The sequence below is a fragment of the Halichoeres trimaculatus genome, unplaced genomic scaffold (assembly GCF_033239565.1).
Source record: "Halichoeres trimaculatus isolate MK-OKI-2021-1 unplaced genomic scaffold, fHalTri1.1 fHalTri1_scaffold_15, whole genome shotgun sequence".
NCBI lineage: Eukaryota > Metazoa > Chordata > Actinopteri > Labriformes > Labridae > Halichoeres > Halichoeres trimaculatus.
The window spans coordinates 28,322,723-28,345,562 of NW_027437193.1; the positions used below are offsets into that span (position 1 = coordinate 28,322,723).

At 44.7% G+C, this 22,840-nt stretch overlaps 1 protein-coding gene across 1 annotated transcript; it reads left to right on the forward strand.

The window, feature by feature from the left end:
• The first annotated feature begins 7,689 nt into the window (after positions 1-7,689).
• LOC141804641 (alpha-2,8-sialyltransferase 8E-like) lies at positions 7,690-20,856 on the forward strand. The gene is made up of 7 exons (XM_074689196.1): positions 7,690-7,790; positions 14,658-14,732; positions 14,892-14,966; positions 15,783-15,927; positions 16,296-16,408; positions 20,218-20,310; positions 20,382-20,856. The coding sequence occupies exons 1-7, from the start codon at positions 7,690-7,692 to the stop codon at positions 20,854-20,856; spliced, it is 1,077 nt and encodes a 358-aa protein (XP_074545297.1).
• The last annotated feature ends 1,984 nt before the right edge of the window (positions 20,857-22,840 follow it).

Here is a 22,840-nt window from a genome sequence, read left to right on the forward strand (position 1 = left end):
ACCCAGGAACTGCAGACAGAAAAAAGGAGCCTTCTTTGTACCTGCTTGAGGAGGACAGTCAGTGTAAAAAGAATAAACACTGCCTGGACAAAAAACGTCACAACCAAAAAAAGGTTACACACTCTAATTAAGTTGGATTGCCTTTAACTTTGATTACGGCATGTATTTGTGTGGCATTGTTTGGATAAGCTTCTGCAATGTCACAAAGACCAGTGAGATCTTGCTCTGATGATTGTAAAGCCTTGTCCAGCACATCCCAAAGATTTTCAATGGGATTAAGGTCTTGACTCTGTGGTGGCCAATCCATGTGTGGAAATGATGTCTCATGCTCCCTGAACCACTCTTTCACAATTTGAGCTCAATGAATCTTGGCCTTTTCATCTTGGAATATGGCCGCACCATCGGGGAAGGAAAAAAAACACTGATGGAATAACCTGGTCATTCAGTATCTTCAGGTAGTCAGCTGACCTCATTCTGCCTCTCTTCTTACCTTTATGTGCCCATCACTATGGAAATAGGTCAGTCTGTTCTTAACCTTAACCTGTTTTAAAACAGTTCTTAACCCAATTTTAGTAGTTTCTGCAATCACCTGAGATCAGGGGTCACCAACATGGTGCCCGTGGGCACCTGGGTGTCCTCAAGAACCACTTAGGGTGCCCAGGAGGCATGTTCCAAAAAGCACTGGTCACAATGGAGCTCCTTCCTGCAACCATTGTTCTGCAAATCATTAATAATAACTGTGAAATAATTAATATTGACTTGTGAGTAGTGTCTTCACATAGTATCACTACTCCTACACTGATAGATGTATTAAAATGTGATGCAATTTTGTTTAGAAAGTTTTTATCAGACAAGTAACCCTTCGTGCCACTCATTTGCTGTGAGGTAGCCCTTGGTCTCAAAAATGTTGGTGACCCCTGCCTTAGATGTTTTCTCTGCTTGATGCTTGCAAGTGATTTGACCCTTCTCGAACAGACCAACATCTTTTCTATGACCACGAGATGTGTCTTTTGACATGGTTGTTTGAGGCCATGTCCGCAAATAGCTGGGTATTTGGGAAACCAATTCATTTCTGAAAATACCCGACTACGTGTGTACAAGGTCTAAGAAATTAGAAATAAGTCATATTGCACCAGTTAGGGTTAAATAACTTGTTGCCAGCTGAAAGCCAATTCCCCATGCAGTAATTATCCAATAGGAGGCTCGTACCTATTTGCTTAGTGAAATCGATGTGGGGACTATTTTTTTTTCTTTTTTTGGCCAGGCAGTTTATGTTCTGGCAAATCTGAGGATGCTGATCAGTAGACGAGACATTTGCACTGAAGTCCTTGAACTGACAACATCTGAGACTTAACTATTTATCTCCCTGTGTGCTCCAGCTGGAGCCTGGAGGGAGTTATTCTAATTTGGTTCATTGTCAGGTCCAAGTCTGCAGGATAGTATCTTAAATAAACCCTTTTGTGTTAAGCTATGAAATCAACCACAGAAGCTTTGGAAACAACAGAATATTTGTGGAAGTAATCAAATACCTCCTGAACATGAAGACTGAGAGACTCAGAGAGCAGCACACTGAATGTGAAAAACCTTTTTATGTTAAAATCTCATTAAAGTTAAAACCTCTTCCCTGAATATCCAGGGACCCGTTTACAACTCACACTTTTTCACTCTGTGTTTAAAGATCATACTGGTGCTGGTTGTGAATGATGATTTCTGCACTCTTGTTTACATGTTTTTGATACTGACGGCACTGATGCAGCCTCTGACCTCCAAGGCCTCAGTGTCACGGACAAACACATGTGCCCGTCAAATTTGGTCAAAGAGGCAATAATTAAGAGAGAGAAGAAGAGAAATGGAAAGACAGATGTGCTGGGACCCAGAAGAAGCTACTGTCAGTCACTTTTGAAACTGTACCATGTGTTGCTCAATCAGAGCCAGTGTTTGTGTATGAAGGGTTGGTGAATGATGTAACCTTAAGCTGAGCTTCCTTTGTGTCTTTTACACTTTTCATGCTAACATTTATAAATTCTTATCAGTGGTCTGTAGAAAAAAGTTGAAGACTTAATGAGCAGACATTACAGCACATGTTTTTGTGTCTTGAAGAACTTTTGGGATGGGGGTAAATAAAAGTGAATCTGGGAATAAATATTTATTCAAAAAATGGACCTCAGCTTGGGTGATTTAGTCTCTTCAAACTCTTAAGTTTCCAAAATCTGCCAAGATATGTTTTTTAAGAGAAGCATTTCTGCAGTTTGTTCTCAGTTTTTGGATTATGGAAGGAAAAATACATTTTACTGATTTGTTAGAGGTGCTGTGAGGACTTTTAACGTGGTCTTGAAAAAGTCTCAATATGCCTGATCATAACCCATCGTTCAAAACGAGGTCATCATTGCCAAAGTAGGTTATTTCTAAATGCTACTTTTGAGTTCCCCTGTCAGTCATCCTGGTACAGATTGGTTTACGGTATGTAGCGGTCTCTATGACAACACCACAGGCTAAAAGCTAAAACAGGAGTTTGGAGGATAACGTGCATTCAGACCCAGGAGCAGCAGTCATGAGGTACTGTTACAGATAATATATATCCCAAAGTTAGATTATCAGCTTCAATATTGGCCATTTCTAAATTCTACCTTTTAGCTTCTTGATTGGGTGGAGCAGGACCGGATTGGTTTACAGCCCATCGCAGTCTCTATGACAGCACCACACCGGCTGACACAGATTAGTTGTGAAAAGAGGGATCCATATTTGCAAAAATGCAAAAAATAGTCAAAAAGTTATCATAATATGTCAAGCACCTTTCCACACATCCATTAGACTTCTTTTCTTAATCTGTCTGGGTTGATAAATTGCTCCCTGGTCAATCTTGACTTTCCCTAAAAAATGGAAATGTGTAAAGCATTAGATCAACCAATGATTGACCAGTTTTCTGTAATAGCTCAAAGGTGTATCTCATGAATCGGTAATTGGTTTGTATATATGTGTACTTGCCTCTGTTTTTCACGAATTTAGATCGCACTTTACGACAGCCCACGTCCAAGCTGGCAGCCCCCCTGCACAAGGTCGTAGCAACACTAGAGCTGGTAGGAGGTCTGACAGTGGGGTCATTAGTTGTTGGACTGACGAGTGCCAACAGAGCTCTAAAGCATTGAAGACAAGGCTCACCTCTGCACAGTGTCAGCCTATGCAGATTTCTCCCTCCCGTTTATCCTTGAGTTAAATGCAAGCCATGGTAGCTTGGGAGCGGTACTCTCTGAGGAGCAGGCAGGAAATGATGCTTCCAGGTACCGCTATGCCTCAGCCATTCCAATCAGGTTGGGGAAAGTGGAGCCAACCCAGGTTGCTGTCGCTGTTATGCCACAGTGCACCACCTCTGAGCTTTGTGCTCTTCAATAGGCTGATCCTGCCATTAAGGAACTGCTGGAGTTCTGAGGAAGAAAGCAGTCCCTGGTGAGGAGTGGGCACAGCTGTCTCAGTCCGCACTGGCTCTGCTTCTTCAGTGGAACAGACTGGTTGAGAACGATGGGGTCCTGTACCGTCAAGTGTTTGCCGTGCTTCAGCTGTTGTTGCCCAGTGTGCTTTGTAAAGAGGTCCTAACCAGCCCACCAGGAGCATGGGCACCAGGGAGTAGAGCGAACATTGGCGCTCCTACGGTCCTGATGCTACTGGCCCAGCATGTCTGCTGACGGGATCCGATGGTGTCAGACGTGTGAGAGGTGTCAGGTTGCCAAAGATGTACACCCAAAAGCTAGGGGCTTTCTGCGGCATCTGTTGGCGTCAAGCCCCAATGAAATCCTCGCCATTGGTTACATCACCCTGGAGTCTGCCCAGAATGGCATTGAGAACATCTTGGTTATGACAGATGTGTTCAGTAAGTACACTTTCACTTTCTCAACCTGGGATCAGCATGCTGCCACTGTGGCCAAGGTTCTGGTGTCAGAGTGGTTTTACAAAATTGGTGTTCCTGTTGCATTCTGACCAGGGTCATAATTTTGAAAGTTCTCAAATCATGCAGTTGTGTAACTTGTATGGCATTGTGAAATCCTGCATCACTCTCTACCATCTGGAAGTAAATGGTCAGTGTGAGCGGTTCAACCAAACGCTCCACAATCTGGTGAGTACCCTGCCAGTCTCCAGGAAGAGAGATTGGAATGTGTGTTTGCTCCAGGTCTTCTACTGTTACGACACTACTCCTCATCAGCCTACTTTTTCTTGATGTTTGGCCAGGACCCTCGACTGCCATTAGATTTCCTGTTGGGTTGAGCTGAGAGTCCTGTCAGTGGCTGAGTTCACGAGTGGGTTCAGAAGCACCAAGTTCGACTGCAGACGGCATTTGAAGGTGCAAGAGAGCACTTGCAACAGGCTGCTGATCACAGACGACGAGTCTATGACCAGCATGTGAAAAATCTACTGTCAGGTGAGGGTCAGTTGGTGTTCTTGCGAGACTTAAGCCCTAAGGGGCCTCACAAGACCCGTGATGGATAGAGTACTGTAAAATACCAGCATTGAGGGCACCGAGTCAGGTCAGGTCAGTAGATGACCTGACCAAGGTAAGTCAGGTACATTGTGCCATGTTGAAGGCCGTGGTTGGACTAGACTCTCCTGGTCGTGCTCCTTCCCATAAGTCCCCCCTTGTCGAAAAGCCACCTGTCGAAGAGGAGAGTTAATTTGAGTATAACTTACTTGTTCTGGGACAACAATCTCCTGAAGTCCCCTCTGCTATGCCCACAACCAGGTTGGGGCGATGACACAACCCACACCAAAATGCTAGTGCCACCATCCAACCCAGACTCCCCTGGATGTTGACCCTCAACTGCATCACAAGAAGACGCCTCAGCATCTTTGGCTGTTCCCTTAGTTAGCTGTCCTGGTTCTGATCAGATGGCTCAGTGTTGGACCCCTCGGTTGACTTCTGGTCACCCCTAATGTGTATCAACTCCCATGGCCAGCTAGAAACCCTCAGGTTGCCAACCCTTCTGCTTTTGCTTCTGTGGCTAGTGTTTACTTTGTTTGGGCCTTGGAGCTAGTTTGCATTGTCTCCCTCATTTTGTTAATCATCAGGGAGACGATGCAAGAAGGCGGGGTAGAATGTAGCAGCATTAGCGTACATGCATATCTCCTTATGTAGTGTGTTTCACTTTAACAGAGCGCCACTGCTGGCCAATCATTGTGCAGGAGGACAGGATTTAAGCAGCGATCCTCCCCCTGCTTCTTCCTTTGCACTCCCGTCTGTGTACTTTCACTGCCCCTTTGGTAAGCCTCAGTGCCTGAATAAGTTTTTCCCTCCCCTGTGTGTGTGGTGATGTTTTATTGACATCTGTTTTTATTATTATTATTATTGTTGCTAAAATAAAAGGGGTTGAACCTTGAACCATGTCTCCTGCTCTATACATAATAGAACAAAACTTCAAAACTGTTTCTTTTCTAAATCCATTTCTTTAGGCCAAATTCCCAAAGTGGAGTTGCAGGCATTTATGTTATTAAAAACAAACTGTTTGGTTGAATTAAACTAAAATTTGTCCTAATTTCACCCTTGAGTCGCCACAGGTATGGCCATGATCACTCAGATTTTGGACAGCACTATAAAATGGCCTATCTACTACTGAATAAGGAGTGATTTTGGACACAGCTATGCTGAACTAAACCAAACACAGGAGGCAACAAAATGAACTTGAAACACAAAGGAAAATACAAGAATAACTGAGATCGAAACGAAAAACACAAGACAAGAAACCCAAACAAGCACAAAGAAACTCAAGTGATTTTTGCATAATATGGGACCTTTATGGAATGAATGTAAGATTTTGAGCTAGTGACTGAATTTTACAGGAAATCCATGGCGTTTTGCTATTTGTGCGAATTGTTTTGAGAAATGCACTTAGTGTTTTGCAAATGGTGAGGATGACTCGAGAAATGTACCAAAGTGACTGAGAAAAACAGTAAAACAAATTATATATTGTTGTTTTTATTATTTTTTTTTTAATCAGGCTTCAATAAAAAGTTAACATTTTTTACAACACTCATTATCTGCTGTATTTATTGTTATATCCATGATAATTGTTGACATGATGATGGTATTTTTTATTAGTTCAGTTGTCTGTGTGATCCAACTAAATGTTTAATTCTGATATCAGAGGTTTGCATGACTGTAGCCTGTTTTGCTCATGAAGCGTGGTAGATTTTGGCATCTTCATGAGCCATCTCAAAGGTTAGGAATTTCTCCATTGCATTTTTACAAACACCAAAACAGCCCTGCCCAAATGTTATCAGTATGACTAATCCAAGACAAAGACGTGTCCTTTTTTTCACCCCAACAAGTTTAGTCAGTTTCTGTCTTGAGGTTCGATATGCAGGCCCATGATGGTTTGGTTATGACATTGGTGACAGCTTTTAAAAAAGTTGGGTATTGCTGTAGAGCAATAGAGGTTTACAACTTTGTGATCAACCACATGACAAACAGTTCAATATTACAGAATAAAATTTATCTGTATTAAAGACGGAAGTGCTTCAGGATTTTATCTACAATAGATGATAATGTAAAAAAGATTCCCTGGTCTAAAACCATGAGTGGTACTAGTGCATAAAACAGCCATGACTCTGTGGTGAAAGTTACTGTATTGGCTTTAAATCAAATTCAAAAATTAGTCTACGAACACTGTCGCTAAATCTAGACGCAGGTCAAAAATGTACCATGCAAACCACATTCTGCAAGAATTTCAACAGCATAGCTCTGCAATAGAAGTGTCCAGGTGCAAAACCTCATCACCACCTCTAAAAATTTTTATCACAAAAAAAATCACCACAGAAGGAAATGTAATGGAGCAGATGAGTTCTGAGTTTCACTTTCTACCTCTCTTTTCTCCTTTCTGCGAGTTGAATCATGCCAAAGTCCACCCCCATTCCCTGAGCCCAAAATACCCGACCCCTCCCAAACTCTTATAGTCATAGGATATATACAGGAGTCGATAGAGCTGACAGAGTGAAACTGGACTCATTGGTTTTGAACTTGAATCTCATCACACAAACTGAGGGCTGATTCAGTACTGGGCACTCACGTTCTGGGGGTGAGGAGCTTAAGGGGTGTGGGTGGAGGAAGGCCCTGGTGAAGGAGTGGAAAGCAAAGAGGGAAGGCAGGAGCTCCGGACAGGGAGCGGGCAGAGAAGCAAAAGGAAAGCAGCTCCAGCTCTAGGACTCCAGTGGAGAGTAGCGCTGTTCTATGTGGACACATGAGAGAAACAGAAGGAGAGGACAGAGCCACAAAGGAGAGTGGAGGGATTTGATAACAGACACAAGACAAAGGCTGAAGAGGAGTCCTCAGAGAACAGGTTAAGTCTCAGCTGACCACGACACAAACAGGAAGAGAGGAAAGACAGAGGGGCACAGAGGACAGAGGACTTACCTGAACAGGAGGGCATAAAAAGTAGACTGAGTGAGGAGGCGGAGGAGAAACTGTGAGATAAGTGAGAGGAGGATGAGGGAGGAGGAGGAGGGGGGGGGAGGGGTGAGTCAGGCAGAAGGAAACTTAAGAGAGCAGAAAAGACAAAAGATTAACAGATCATTACACAAAAGAGAGGAGTGTGTTTGAATGTGTGTGAGCCAAGTGAGGGGGGAGAAAACAGAGAGTGAGGGGAGCTGACGAGGTGAGACAGTTCAGAGAGACAGACAGAAGCTGAGTGAGGGGCCAGAGGGTGAGGCATGATGGGACAGCTCCTGAAGACACAGGTCTCTCTGTTGATCACTCTGCTGTGTTTGGGAAGCCTGCTGAGCACTGTCATCTGGTTCATGGTCGACAGCAAGTAAGTGTGTGGCTGCCTTACACACACACACACATACACATTCCAAGCAGATGTTAGCTGTTTTAGCAGTTTATGACTTTTTTTTCCCCACTCTTTTCTGCTATTTTCGTTATTGACATCCAAAGCGAAGGAAGGGGAGTTTTAAAGCAGCAACCACATCACCTCCCCAAAAGGAGGAGTTTTGTCATCTCAGGTGTCTGTTGCTTTAGACTTCGTTGACACTTGTAATGAAGACTCAAACTGTTTTTTTTTTTTTTTACAGTTTTTTTTTTAATTTTTTAGAAACTAATTAACAGGATCAGGAATTGAGCTGTGGGACAGCTGTAGAAACAATGCATCCCATAAATTCATTACAAAGGTGGCGCTTCAATTTGAAACAAACAGGCTTTCACACAGTATACTAGATTTATGTTATAAAGCAGTGTGTCAACAACAAAATAATTAATCATGCTGCACATGAAAAACTGGAATTTGTTTTTTAAATAATTGTAAAAAAGAATAAAAAAGAATAAATGCAAATCAACCTACTTTAAACCCACTGTTGTTCCACCTGCTTTCAGAATTCTTGCTTTCTATAATTTTTTTTTAATCTTTTTTCAGAACACGTTATTGACACTAGAGTTTTGGAGCGAACATTTTTTAATACAGCAAAAAAAACTTTTAGTTTGACCCTTTAAACAACCCTGACATGTCAGCTGGGCAACTTTTTTCACCTGTGTGTGAGCTTTAAATAGTTTGCGTTTACAGGTGATACCTTACTAACACATTATTTTTGCAGGAAATTTTCCAGAAAACAACTAAAGATGCACATTACAAGCTTGATTTTGTTGTTACATGATGAGACAAAGAAATGAATTAATAATCAACATAGTCAGATCACACAGCTTCGCCACTTGTTTCGTTTCACAACTATTGTTTTTGATTGCAGGAAATGTTTCAGGGAAAAAAAAGATGACGCACATTCAGAGCTTGTTTACATGATTATAAAACATGATAGGGTTTTTTTTTTTTTTGGTTTGTCTTGTAAATTCATAGTTTAGTTTTTTCTGTGTAGCTTGAGTTTCTTTGTGCTTGCTTGGGTTTCTTGTCTTGTGTTTTCTGTGTTAATCTCACTTATTCTTGTGTTTTTCTTTGTGTTTCAAGTTCACTTTGTTACATCCTGTGTTTGGTTTAGTTCAGCATAGCTGTGTCCAAAATCACTCCTTATTTAGTAGTGGATACGCCATGTTATAGTGCTGTCCGATATCTGAGTGATCATGGCCATACCTGTGGTGACTCGAGGGTGAAATTAGGACAAATTTTAGCTTAGTTTAACCACATACACAGTTTGTTTTTTAATTAGGTAAATGCCTGCAACTCCACTTTGGGAATTTTGCCTAAAGAAATGGTTTTAGAAAAAAAAACAATTTTGAAGGTTTGTTCTATTATGTATAGAGCAGGAGATGTGGTTCCAGGTTCAACCCCTTTATTTTATCAACAATAATAAAAACAGATGTCAATAAAATATCACCACACACACAGGGGAGGGAAAAACTTATTCAGGCGCTGAGGCTTACCAAAGGGACAGTGGTCAACAGAACAGATACAGGATTCTTAAGGAAGAAAAGCGCCTCAATCTTGTGGCACACACACACACACACACACACACACACACACACACACACACACACACACACACACACACACACAATTACTTGGTGGAAAAAAATCTGGGCATGCACAGCACACTATGAGAGGGAACCACCACCATTGGTTCTCAACAACTCAAAAGGGTGTAAAACACAGAAGGGCTTCGTGGGTCACACTCAACAAAGGATAACCAAAAACACAAGATAATATCAACTATATTAAGTAATATGAGTGGCAGCTCCCAAATAACGAATGCAAACCAAAAGTATGCTGCCAGAACAACCAAGTAAACAAAGCAGAATAAACCCAACACCAATATCCAGTTCAGTAAATAAGGTTTCTTCACTTATATATATATATATATATATATATATAAAGAGAATTATCACAAAGAAGAAGAATTCAACACAAAGGGAGAAATAAAGATGTAAAGAAATGTGAAATTATTCTAAGGTAATTCATGGAAACAAATCTAACCCAAAATATGTTTCTCCATGAACTCAAGACAAATCCAGCAAGGTAGCTGAAGTCCAGCAAGAGCAGCAGCAAAGCGAGGTAAAGCAGCCCAAGCAAAGCAGCATCAAAGCTGTAATTTCCGTACATTACTTTCCTTACATTGGAACTCCCCATATAAACACCTGGTCCACACAGCCCCTGTTACAAATATAGAATGAACTTTTATCTATTCTGGAGAGAAAGAAACACAGGCTTGTTATTAGCCATACAGACCAATCAGGCCACTTAGGAGACCACCCACCAGAGAGCAAGACAGTCCAGCTGCAAATCTCCACTCTGAGCCAACTCTCCACCCCTCCACTGTCAGAAGGAAATACACCATGATGGTGAATCATTTCAAATTTATATTGGGTGGACACTTCAGTTTTGGTTAACTTTACTCCTGGATAGCTTTACATACAAAAAAAAAAAAAATAATAAAAAAAAAAAAAATATATATATATATATATATATATATATATATATATATATATATATATATATATATCTATCCATCCTGTCCATCCATCTTCTTCCGCTTATTCGGGGTCGGGTCGCGGGGGCAGCAGCCTAAGCAGGGAAGCCCAGACGTCCCTCTCCCTAGCCACTTCGTCAAGCTCTTCACCTCACCAGGGAGGCGTCCGGGAGGCATCCTCATCAGATGCCCGAGCCACCTCATCTGGCTCCTCTCAACGGGAAGGAATAGCGGCTCTACTCCGAGCTCCTCCCGGATAGCCGAGCTTCTCACCCTATCTCTGAGGGAGAGCCCGGCCACCCTACGGAGGAAGCTCATTTCGGCCGCTTGTACCCGCGATCTTGTTCTTTCGGTCACTACCCAAAGCTCACGACCATAGAGAGCTTCTTCTTAGAAGCTTCGCCTTCCGGCTCAGCTCTCTCTTCACCACGACAGACCTGTGCAGAGTCCGCATTACTGCGGACGCTGCACCGATCCGCCTGCCGATCTCTCGCTCCATCCTTCCCTCACTCGTGAACAAGACCCAGAGATACTTAAACTCCTCCACTTGGGGCAGGATCTCATCCCCGACCCGGAGACAGCACTCCACCCTTTTCCGGCTGAGGACCATGGACTCGGATTTGGAGGTGCTGATTCTCATCCCAGCCGCTTCACACTGGGCTGCGAACCGCTACGGAGAGAGTTGAAGGTCACGGCTTGATGAAGCAGGACCAACAGGACCACATCATCTGCAAAAAGCAGTGATCCAATCCTGAGGTCACCAAACTGGACCCCCTCGACACCCTGGCTGTGCCTAGAAATTCTGTCCATAAAAGTTATGAACAGAATCGGTGACAAAGGGCAGCCCTGGCGGAGTCCAACCCTCACTGGAAACGAGTCCAACTTATTGCCAGCAATGCGGACCAAGCTCTGGCACCAGTCGTACAGGGAACGGACGGCTCGTAACAAGCAGCCCGACACCCCATGCTCCCGGAGAACCCCCCACAGGACTCCCCGAGGGACACGGTCGAATGCCTTCTCCAAGTCCACAAAACACATGTGGACAGGTTGGGCAAACTCCCATGCACCCTCAAGGACCCTGCTGAGGGTATAGAGCTGGTCCACAGTTCCACGGCCAGGACGAAAACCACATTGCTCCTCCTGAATCCGAGGTTCAACGATCTTACGGACCCTCCTCTCCAGTACCCCCGAATAGACCTTACCAGGGAGGCTGAGGAGTGTGATCCTCCTGTGGTTGGAACACACCCTCCAGTCCCCCTTCTTAAAAAGGGGGACCACCACCCCGGTCTGCCAATCCAGAGGCACTGCCCCCGATGTCCACGCGATGTTGCAAAGTCGTGTCAGCCACGACAGACCCACAACATCCAGGGCCTTAAGGAACTCTGGGTGGATCTCATCCACCCCCGGGGCCCTGCCACTGAGGAGCTTTTTAACCACCTCGGCGACTTCAACCCCAGAGATGGAAGAGCCCACCCCATCATTCCCAGACCCTGCTTCTTCCAAGGAAGACATGCCGGTGGGATTGAGGAGGTCTTCGAAGTATTCCTTCCACCGATCCACAACATCCCAAGTCGAAGTCAGCAGCGCACCGTCTCCACTGAGCACAGTGTTTACAGTGCACTGCTTCCCCCTCCTGAGATGCCGGATGGTGGTCCAGAACCTCTTCAAAGCTGTCCGGAAGTCGTTCTCCATGGCCTCACCAAACTCCTCCCATGTCCGGGTTTTTGTGATCGCCGAAGCTGCATTCCGCTTGGCCTATCGATACCCGTCTGCTGCATCCGTGAGTCCCACACGCCAAAAAGGCACGATAGGACTCCTTCTTCAGCTGGACGGCATCCCTCACCACTGGTGTCCACCAGCGGGTTCGGGTGTTGCCGCCCCGACAGGCACCAACCACCTTACGGCCACAGCTCCGATCAGCCACCTCAACAATGGAGGCACGGAACAAAGTCCATTCAGACTCAATGTCCCCTACCTCCCCCGGAACACAGTTGGAGCTCTCCCGGAGGTGGGAGTTACAGCTCTCTCTGACGGGAGATTCTGCCAGACGTTCCCAGCAGACCCTCACCATACGTATGGGTCTACCAGGTCTGACCGGCATCTTCCCCCACCATCGGAGCCAACTCACCACCAGGTGAGTTGGCTCCGCCCCTCTCTTTACCCGAGTGTCCAAGACATGCGGCCGCAAGTCCGATGACACGACTACAAAGTTGATCAATCAACTGCGACCAAGGGTGTCCTGGTGCCAGGTGCATATATGGACACCCTTATGCTTGAACATGGTGTTTGTTATGGACAACCTGTGACGAGCACAGAAATCCAACAACAAAACACCACTCGGGTTCAGATCAGGGGGGGGCCGTTCTTTCCAATCTCGCCCCTCCAGGTCTCACTGTCATTGCCGACGTGAGCGTTGAAGTCCCCCAGTAGGACTAGGGAATCTCCAGACGGAGCACTCTCAAGGACTCCTTCCAAGGACTCCAGAAAGGGTGGATACTCTGAACTGCTATTTGGACCATAGCCACAAACAACAGTCAGGATCCGTCCCCCCACCCGAAGGCGGAGGGAGGCTACCCTCTCGTCCACCGGGGTGAACTCCAACGTACAGGCACTGAGCCTGGGGGCAACGAGTATCGCCACCCCAGCCCGCCGCCTCTCACCATCTGCAACTCCAGAGTAGAAGAGAGTCCAACCCCTCTCGAGAAGGCTGGTTTTGGAGCCCTTGGTGTGTGTCGAGGTGAGGCCGACTATGTCTAGCCGGAACTTCTCAACCTCACACACCAGCTCACGTCCGGGCAAGGGAAACGCTGAACCATTGTTTGTACTCATCAAAAGGGGTCTGTGTGAGCTAAACTTTGTCTGGCCCCTCCCTTAGGACCTGTTTGCCATGGTAGACCCTACCAGGGGCATAAAGCCCCCGACAACTTAGCTCCTAGGATCATTGGGACACGCAAACCCCTCCACCACGATAAGGTGGTAGCTCACTCATGGAGGGGCTAAATAATTAGTAATCTGATAATGATACATTTTACTGGTAAAGTGATCCATGAGCTTCTAAACAGCACACAGAACAAACAGAGCAGGTTTTCTTCATGGTAACGTGTTTGTTAAACAGGTCAAAGGAACAGACAGAGCTCTGTTACTGTTTATGTTTTAAGAGTTATTACAGCGCACATGTGCAGACACACAAACAGCTGTTAGAGCTGACTGACAGATGATCCAGAGGTGATCAGCTGATGCCATCATCAATGTAACGCGTCGCTTGATGTGATGCACCGGAGGAGAGGATGTCCCGTTGCTCCCAAAACAAATCTCCTGGATCCCTCTCTCCTCTCTTCAATTCCTTGCGTCTCTATATCATCCCCGGTGGGAGGGACTAGGACGCAAGTGGAGGAAGGAAGGATGGAACTTTGGAGCTTTGAGATGCACCCATAGTCGTTGTGTTTCTTGAGCTCTTTGTCAGATCATTAGCTGTGTCCCAATTCAGGGTCTGCAGCCCATGAAGGCTGCAGCATTTGGAGGACCCAGCCTTCGTAGCCTGCGTGGACCGTGAAGGCTGAACTGAAATAAGACGGTCTGGTCTACGGAGCATTTCCTGCTTGTCACTCTTGATGTCACGCAGCGCCCCCCTCACCTGTCAGCCTTACATCACTTTTCAAACATGTAAACAAAAACCTTACATTTATCACAGGAGGTTTTACTGTCAGTTTTTAAAATATTATACTTTGTTATTATTGTTATTATTAATTTCTTGATTGATAGAAAATAGAACCACAATGTACATGCAAGAGTTAAGCAACAGCGTACATATTCAATATTTGAATAAGAGCCAGGGGGATAAAGGATCAAATTTAAACAACTACATTAATAGATGAATAAATGCAAGCTGTTATAGGTTTGCTTGTTTTTTTTATTTTAGAGAGAGAACTGAATTTATTGATTACAGTGCTTGAATTCCTTGTTGAAAAATAAATAAATAAAGAAACATCAAGTGATGAAGATTTAGGAAGAAGAAATGCTTTTCCACTTTATGTTATTGCCAGAGTTGTTGCCAGAAATCCTTCACAACTGGATAAAACAGGACTTCTGGAGTTGGGTGGGGGGATCTACATATAGCTGGTCATTCAAGGAGGGGTCCTGATCCATATTTTAACCAGGTTCAGAAATTTGTGTTACACCCCTGATTAGATAATCTGTCCTTACCCTGACTTCTGCATATATTCATCTCATGTGTATCTGTCCTGTTTTCTCTTTCGTTTGCATCACAGCTATGAAAACATTGGCAAACCGGTCCCTCAGAGGAAAAGCGCCCCGAAGACCTATGATTTCTGCAAGGACTGCATGTGAGTACAGACAGCGTCAGCATCGCTGCATCTCCTGAAGTGACCTTTATGTTTACAGACAAGTCAGTGTTACGGGGATTACCAACCTTTGTGTGTGTGTGTGTGTGTGTGTGTGTGTGTGCGTGTGCGTGTGTGTGTGTGTGTGTGTGTGTGTTTCAGGGGATTCATCCAACAAGTTCTGCAGGAGTATCCTCAAACCTGGAAGAAACAGGAGGACAATTTCCTGAAGTTCAAGTACAAATACATCTATAATTTGAAACAACAGAACAAATAAAAAACAAAAATCTAAATAATGTATCAACACTTTTTGCTTTTTTCCACTGTTTAGGAGATTTCTATGATAATTGCATCACAACTTCCAGCATTAGGTGCCCATCACAGTGCAGCTGGTGGCCTTTTTCCCCTCTTCAGTACCCCATGCCCCTTAGGCAGCCTGAGTCCACCAGAGCAGATCAACAAACTAAGCAGCAGCTGAGTCTGTTTGCTTTGAGACATCATTGGAAGGAAGAAATCTTGACAAATTTACACAGAAGTGAGATGTAGAGAACGAGGACAATTCTCCACATAAGACAAATTTATCACACTGTAAAAAAAAAAGGTGGGGGCTAGAATTTCAGGTTGTCATGTAAATTAATCCACTGTGTTCATGTGGAGTAAATAAAACCTGGCTTGACAAGATGAGTCAGAACGCCCTCGTGTGACAGTCACACAGAGCTGAAACTGATTGAGTCATCCTGGTCCATCCTTGAGACATAAATGCATTTCATGATCTTGGAAAATCTGTTAGATTAATTTCCTTCTACCAAAAAAAAAAAAGTTCATGAAAAAAAGAGGGAAGGAGAAGTGGAAATGAAAAGGAGGATTGAATCAGAGGAACTTCCATGCTAACCTTTACCAGATAGTCCAAACACAAAACACTATAAAGAGTGCTTTAACTCCCATTGGTCCATCTTAGGAGACAGTTGAATTGTGAAATAGTAGAATAGATTTCTTATTTTTTTCTTATTCAGTTTTTTCAGTCTGACACTCTTGTCTTTCTGGTTTCCACAGATCAAACCTGAGCAGTAAATGCCACGGTCAGGAAAAGGCTTTCATTACCCAGGTCAACAATCCGGTGGGGACCCAAATTTTTTATGACCAGGGGAGGGTGAAGAGCCTCGAAGTGACCCCAGAGATTTTCAAGACCTTTGTAAAGGTAATTCTCTTCCTTATCTACATCTGCTACCTGTTTGTTATTTAAATCACTCCTTGCTTACTCCACCGCCATCAATGAAGATCTTGGTGAAAACTTAATGCAACACTGGATGGAAATAAATCTTGTGACATTGCAGAAGCTTATCCAAACAATGCCACAGCTAATGTGTACTGTAATCAAAGCTAAAAGCAGTCCAACAAAACATTAGAGTGTGTGACCTTTTTTTGTTTTGTTTTGTTGGGGACTTTTTGCTTGGCAACTGTTTTAAACCTGCAAACAATTAATGTGTAACCAGGCTCTTAACATACTTAAGTTTAACCATTTAAGCTAATGTCTTTGTCTAACATTTCATGCTGTTTTAATCCCAGGTGCAGCCGTTCTTTAATAAAACATTGGACACCTGTGCAGTCGTTGGTAATGGAGGGATCCTGGTCGACAGTGGCTGTGGAGCAGATATAGACTCAGCGGAGTTTGTCATCAGGTGAGGAAGATGTTGATGAAAAGTGGGCTGAAAGGTCAACACAAATCAATCAAATAGAAATGCGGACAATCTGTTTTAAGTGGACTGCCTCACCAGCTTGTGGCCCTGAGTCTCATGTGCACTGTCGTGAAGACAGGACATTTAGCGAGGCTTGTGTTTGTTTTGAAATCAAACGGAGATCAGATCGAAAAAAAAAATGTCTTTCTTCAAGACAACTTTTTACCAGATACATTGTCATGAGGCAAGGTATTTCCTAACAGTTATATAGAGCAACAGTTTAAAACTTAACAAGCAAACGTTGTTAGGTTGTACTGTAGTTTACAACAACAACAACAACAACAAAAGAAAAAAATCATGCCAATAAAGATTTTTTTTTTATTTATATCCTGGTTATGCCCTGCCAGTCATCTACCAAGCAGAGCTAACCATAACCTCGCTCTTCATTTTATTGATAGACTCCCAAGTTTGAACAGACCACTGCAGAATAACTGCTGACTGTGGGTTGGAATGGACATTATCACAAAGAGCTTAGCTCATGTGTTAGCCTTTAGCTCAGGCAGAATCACCTTCTGGTTATCTTTCTTCTGCTCTTCTGTCCTTTTTCTGTCTGACAGTTAGGCTCCAGTGTCCACCATCACCACAAAATTAATCACAGAAATCTTTTACAGCAAAGAAAAACACAGATTTCTCTTCTCACTCCGTCAGTCTGTGTGGTGTTGTCATAGTTGTCCAGTTCTGCTCGACCCACTTGGAAAACTAAAAAGTAGGACTTTGAAATAACCTGTATTAGCACTGAAAATGTCATTTTAAAGTGTGGATTATGATCAGGCCCCTCCATAAGTGAGCTACCACCTTATCATGGTGGAGGGGTTTGCGTGTCCCAATGATCCTAGGAGCTAAGTTGTTGGGGGCTTTAAGCCCCTGGTAGGGTCTCCCATGGCAAACAGGTCCTAGGGGAGGGACCAAACAAAGTTTAGCTCACACGAACCCCTCATGATATATGCAAAAAATGGTCCCAAGTTTCCCTTGCCTGGGTCACCTGGGCCCCCTCCTGGAGCCAGGCCTGGGAGTGGGGCTCGATGGTGAGCGCCTGGTGGCCGGGCCTGCTTCCATGGGGCCCTTGGCTGCAGAAGCTAGCTCTAGGGTCGTGAAATGTCACCTCTCTGGCGGGGAAGGAGCCTGAGCTGGTGCACGAGGTTGGGAAATTTGGGCTAGATATAGTCGGTCTCACCTCGACACATAGCAAGCCTTCTTGAGAGGGGTTAGACTCTCTTCCACTCTGGAGTTGCCAATGGTGAGAGGCGGCAGGCAGGGGTGGCGATACTCATTGCCCCCCCGGCTCGGTGCCTGTACATTGGAGTTCACTCCAATGAATGAGAGGGTAGCCTCCCTCTGGTGGGGGGACGGATCCTGACTGTTGTTTGTAGCTATGGTCCAAATAGCAGTTCAGAGTATCCACCCTTTTTGGAGGGAGTGCTGGAGAGTGCCCCATCTGGGGACTCCCTCATCCTACTGGGGAACTTCAACGCTCACGTTGGCAATGTCAGCGACACCTGGAGGGGAGTGATTGGGAGGAACGGCCCCCCTGATCTGAACCCAAGTGAACACCATGTTGAAACACCATCTGGCATCTCAGGAGGGGGAAGCAGTGCACTAATTAACATTGTGTTCAGTGGGGCCAGTGAGCTGCTGACCTCAACTCGGGATGTTGTGGATCGGTGGAACGAATACTTCGAAGACCTCCCCAATACCACCAGCACGCCTTTCTTGGAGGAAGCAGGGCCTGGGAATGAAGGGGTTGGCTCTTCCATCTCTGGGGTTGAGGTCACTGTCAGGATTTTGTCCTTTTGCAATTCTAAGAACTCAGTATAACTTTGATGGTTCTTTACCACCCCTGACATAAAAAAGGAAAAATGGTCATGAGATGACTGAAGCAAAAAGTTGAGCTTTAATACAGCGCTGGAGTTTACAACATGTCAACAAGATGCTGGATGCTGGAACCTAAGAAGTGTTATGTGCTCTTGGTATTTATGAGAGAGTCAAGAAGTGTATGTGTGTGTGTGTAAACCCTTGTACCTCACTGTCTTGGAATGAACCAGTCTGAGCTGGCCTGGAAGGTGTCCCTCAACAGATAAGAAGTTGAAAGACAGTCTCCACACTGAGGTCAGATGAATCAGTATATGTGGTATGTGCTTAAAAAATGTCTAAGGCATGTGGGTGCATGTTGTGTAAGTGTCAGAAGAAGCAGGAGCTAGTAGATAATAATTACAAGCATGATTACATGAGAGGATTAGAACACGGTATACATAAAGTCAAACACATGAAAAGGTTAGGCAATTAAGTGATCATACCGAATACATAAACTATACATGGGTCAAATTATTCTTAACAGTCGCCAAGGTGGTTAAAAGGCTCCTCGGTGGCAGGGCCCCAGGGGTGGATGAGATCCACCCAGAGTTCTCTAAGGCCCTGGATGTTGTGGGGCTATCGTGATTGACATGACTTTGCAACATCATGTGGACATTGGGGTCAGTGCCTCTGGATTGGCTGACCAGGGTGGTGGTCACTCTTTTTAAGAAGGGGGACCGGAGGGTGTGTTTCAGGGGGATCACACTCCTCAGCCTCCCTGGTAAGGTATATTCTGGGGTACTGGAGAGAAGGGTCCGTAAGATAGTTTAACCTCAGATTCAGGAGGAGCAATGTGGTTTTCATCCTGGTCGTGGAACTGTGGATCAGCTCTATACCGTCCGTTCCCTGTACGACAGGTGCCAGAGCTTGGTCCGCATTGCTGGCAATAAGTTGGACTCATTTCCAGTGAGGGTTGGACTCCGCCAGGGCTGCCCTTTGTCACCGATTCTGTTCATAACTTTTATGGACAGAATTTCTAGGCGCAGCCAGGGTGTCGAAGGGGGTCCGGTTTGGTGACCTCAGGATTGGATCACTGCTTTTTGCAGATGATGTGGTCCTGTTGGCTTCATCAAGCTGTGACCTTCAACTCTCTCTGGATCGGTTCGCAGCCCAGTGTTAAGCAGCTGGGATGAGAATCCACACCTCCAAATCCGAGTCCATGGTCCTCAGCCGGAAAAGGGTGGAGTGCTGTCTCCGGGTCGGGGATGAGATCCGGCCCCAAGTGGAGGAGTTTAAGTATCTCGGGGTCTTGTTAGCGAGAGAGGGAAGGATGGAGCGAGAGATCAACTGGCAGCATCTGCAGTAATGCGGACTCTGCACAGGTCTGTGGTGGTGAAGAGGGAGCTGAGCCGGAACGCAAAGCTCTCTGTTTACGGGTCAATCTTCATTCCCACCCTCACCTATGGTCATGAGCTTTGGGTAGTGACCGAAAGAACAAGATCTCGGGTACACGTGGCCGAAATGAGTTTCCTTTGTAGGGTGGCCAGGCTCTCCCTTAGAGATAGGGTGAGAAGCACTGTTATCTGGGAGGAGCTCGGAGTAGAGCTGCTGCTCCTTAATTTTGAGAGGGGAACCAGATGAGGTGGCTCAGGCATCTGATACGGATGTCTCCCGGATGCCTCCCTGGTGAGTTGTTCAGGGCATGTCCCACCGGGGGGAGACCCCGGGGCAGACCCAGAAAACGCTGGGGAAACTATGTCTCTCAGCTGGCCTGGGAAAGTCCCAGGATCCCCCAGGAAGAGTTGCTTAGGCTGCTGCCCCCGCGACCTGACCCCGGATAAGCGGCAGAAAATGGATGAATGGATGGATTATGATCAGGCATATAACTAGAAGGGAAACTTTTGTAAGATCACTTACAAACTCCTTACAGGGGCTTTAAAGATCTCTGTGTTGTCCCTCAGGTGTAACCTACCGCCCTTGAATAACAGCTTTCACAAGCACGTTGGCGCCAAGACCAGCCTTGTGACGGCTAACCCAAGCATCCTGCGGGATAGGTGAGTAGAATTTATTAGCCTTTAGTTCAAAATGCTTTTCTTTCTGCTCCAAATATGCTTTTTCTTTACAGGTACGGGGCACTGATGGGTCATCGCCGCGCATTTGTTGAAGATATGAAGATGTACAGCGACTCTCTGCTGCTCCTTCAAGCTTTCTATAACAGCTACTATGCTTTTCTGTCTCTACGGGCTTCTTATACCCTTGAAGATTTTGGAAGCCCAATCCAGCCCATCTTCTTCAATCCCGAGTACCGCCAGAACATGGCTGACTTCTGGCGTTCACAAGGCCTGGAAGCAAGGCGGCCCAGTAGTGGGTTGCTCATGGTTAGCCTCGCACTCGAAATCTGCAACAACGTGCATTTGTACGGGTTCTGGCCCTTCAGCACTCACCCCTTTGAACTCTACTCCCTGACCAACCACTACTATGATGACCGAAAGGTTAACAGAAACCACATCATGCCGGTTGAGTTTCAATTATTAATGCAGCTGCACAACAACGGGGTGCTAAAGCTTCATCTCGGAGATTGTAAACCTGGGAAAACGTAGACCCAGGAACTGCAGACAGAAATAGGAGCCTTCTTTGTACCTGCTTGAGGAGGACAGTCAGTGTAAAAAGAATATACACTGCCTGGACAAAAAACGTCACAACCAAAAAAAAAAAAGGTCACACACTCTAAGTTGGATTGCCTTTAACTTTGATTACGGCATGCATTTGTGTGGCATTGTTTGGACAAGCTTCTGCAATGTCACAAAGACCAGTGAGATCTTGCTCTGATGATTGTAATGCCTTGTCCAGCACATCCCAAAGATTCTCAATGGGATTAAGGTCTTGACTCTGTGGTGGCCAATCCATGTGTGGAAATGATGTCTCACGCTCCCTGAACCACTCTTCCACAATTTTAGCCCAATGAATCCTGGCCTTGTCATCTTGGAATATGTACATGCCATCAGGGAAGAAAAAAAACACTGATGGAATAACCTGGTCATTCAGTATATTCAGGTAGTCAGCTGACCTCATTCTACCTCTCTTCCTAGCCTGATGTGCCCATCACTCTGGAAATAGGTCAGTCTGTTCTTAACCTTAACCTGTTTTAAAACAGTTCTTAACCCAGTTTTAGTAGTTTCTGCAATCTCCTTTGGTCAGGGGTCACCAACATGGTGTCCTCAAGAACCACTTAGGGTGCCCAGGAGGCATGTTCCAAAAAGCACTGGTCACAATGGAGCTCCTTCCTGCAACCATTGTTCTGCAAATCATTAATAATAACTGTGAAATAATTAATATTGACTTGTGAGTAGTCTCTTCACATAGTATTACCACTCCTACACTGATAGATGTATTAAAATGTGATGCAATTTTGTTTAGAAAGTTTTTATCAGACAAGTAACCCTTCGTGCCACTCATTTGCTGTGAGGCAGCCCTTGGTCTCAAAAATGTTGGTGACCCCTGCCTTACATGTTTTCTCTGCTTGATGCTTGCAAGTGATTTGACCCTTCTCGAACAGACCAACATCTTTTCTATGACCACGAGATGTGTCTTTCGACATGGTTGTTTGAGGCCTTGTCCGCAAATAGCTGGGTATTTGGGAAACAAATTCATTTCTGAAAATACCCGACTACGTGTGTACAAGGTCTAAGAAATTAGAAATAACTCATATTGCACCAGTTAGGGTTAAATAACTTGTTGCCAGCTGAAAGCTAATCGCCCATGCAGTAATTATCCAATAGGAGGCTCGTACCTATTTGCTTAGTGAAATCGATGTGGGGACTTTTTTTTTATCTTTTTTTGGCCAGGCAGTTTATCTTCTGGCAAATCTGAGGATGCTGATCAGTAGACGAGACATTTGCACTGAAATCCTTAAACTGAAAACATCTGAGACTTAAGTATTTATCTCCCTGTCTGCTCCAGCTGGAGTCTGGAGGGAGTTATTCTAATTTGGTTCAATGTCAGGTCTGCAGGATAGTGCCTTAAATCAACCCTTTACTTGTGTTAAGCTATGAAATCAACCACAGAAGCTTTGAAACAACAGAATATATGTGGAAGTAATTGAATACCTCCTGAACATGAAGACTGTCGGCTCAGAGAGCAGCACACTGAATGTGAAAAACCTTTTTATGTCAAAATCTTATTTTAGTTCAATCCTCTTCCCTGAATATCCAGAGACCTGTTTACAACTCACTCTGATGTGCCCGTTACATTTGGTTAAAGAGGCAATAATTGAGAGAGAGAAGAAGAGGAATGGAAAGACAGGTGAGCTGGGGCCCAGTAGAAGCTACTGTCAGTCACTTTTGAAACTGTACCATGTGTTGCTCAATCAGAGCCAGTGTTTGTGTATGAAGGGTTGGTGAATGGTGTAACCTTAAGCTGAGCTTCCTTTGTGTCTTATACACTTTTTATGCTGACATTTATAAATTCTCATCAGTGGTCTGTAGAAAAAAAGTTGAAGACTTTATGAGCAGACATTACAGCAGATTTTTTTTTGTGTCTCGAAGAACTTTTGGGATGGGGGTAAATAAAAGTGAATCTGGGAAT

Bases quoted from the DNA above. Each gene is read 5' to 3' on its own strand.
- LOC141804641 (XM_074689196.1), top strand. From the start codon at position 7,690: ATGATGGGACAGCTCCTGAAGACACAGGTCTCTCTGTTGATCACTCTG. The intron at 14,733-14,891 runs GTGAGTACAGAC...TGTGTGTTTCAG, and splicing joins GATTTCTGCAAGGACTGCAT to GGGATTCATCCAACAAGTTC. The intron at 14,967-15,782 runs GTACAAATACAT...TGGTTTCCACAG, and splicing joins GACAATTTCCTGAAGTTCAA to ATCAAACCTGAGCAGTAAAT.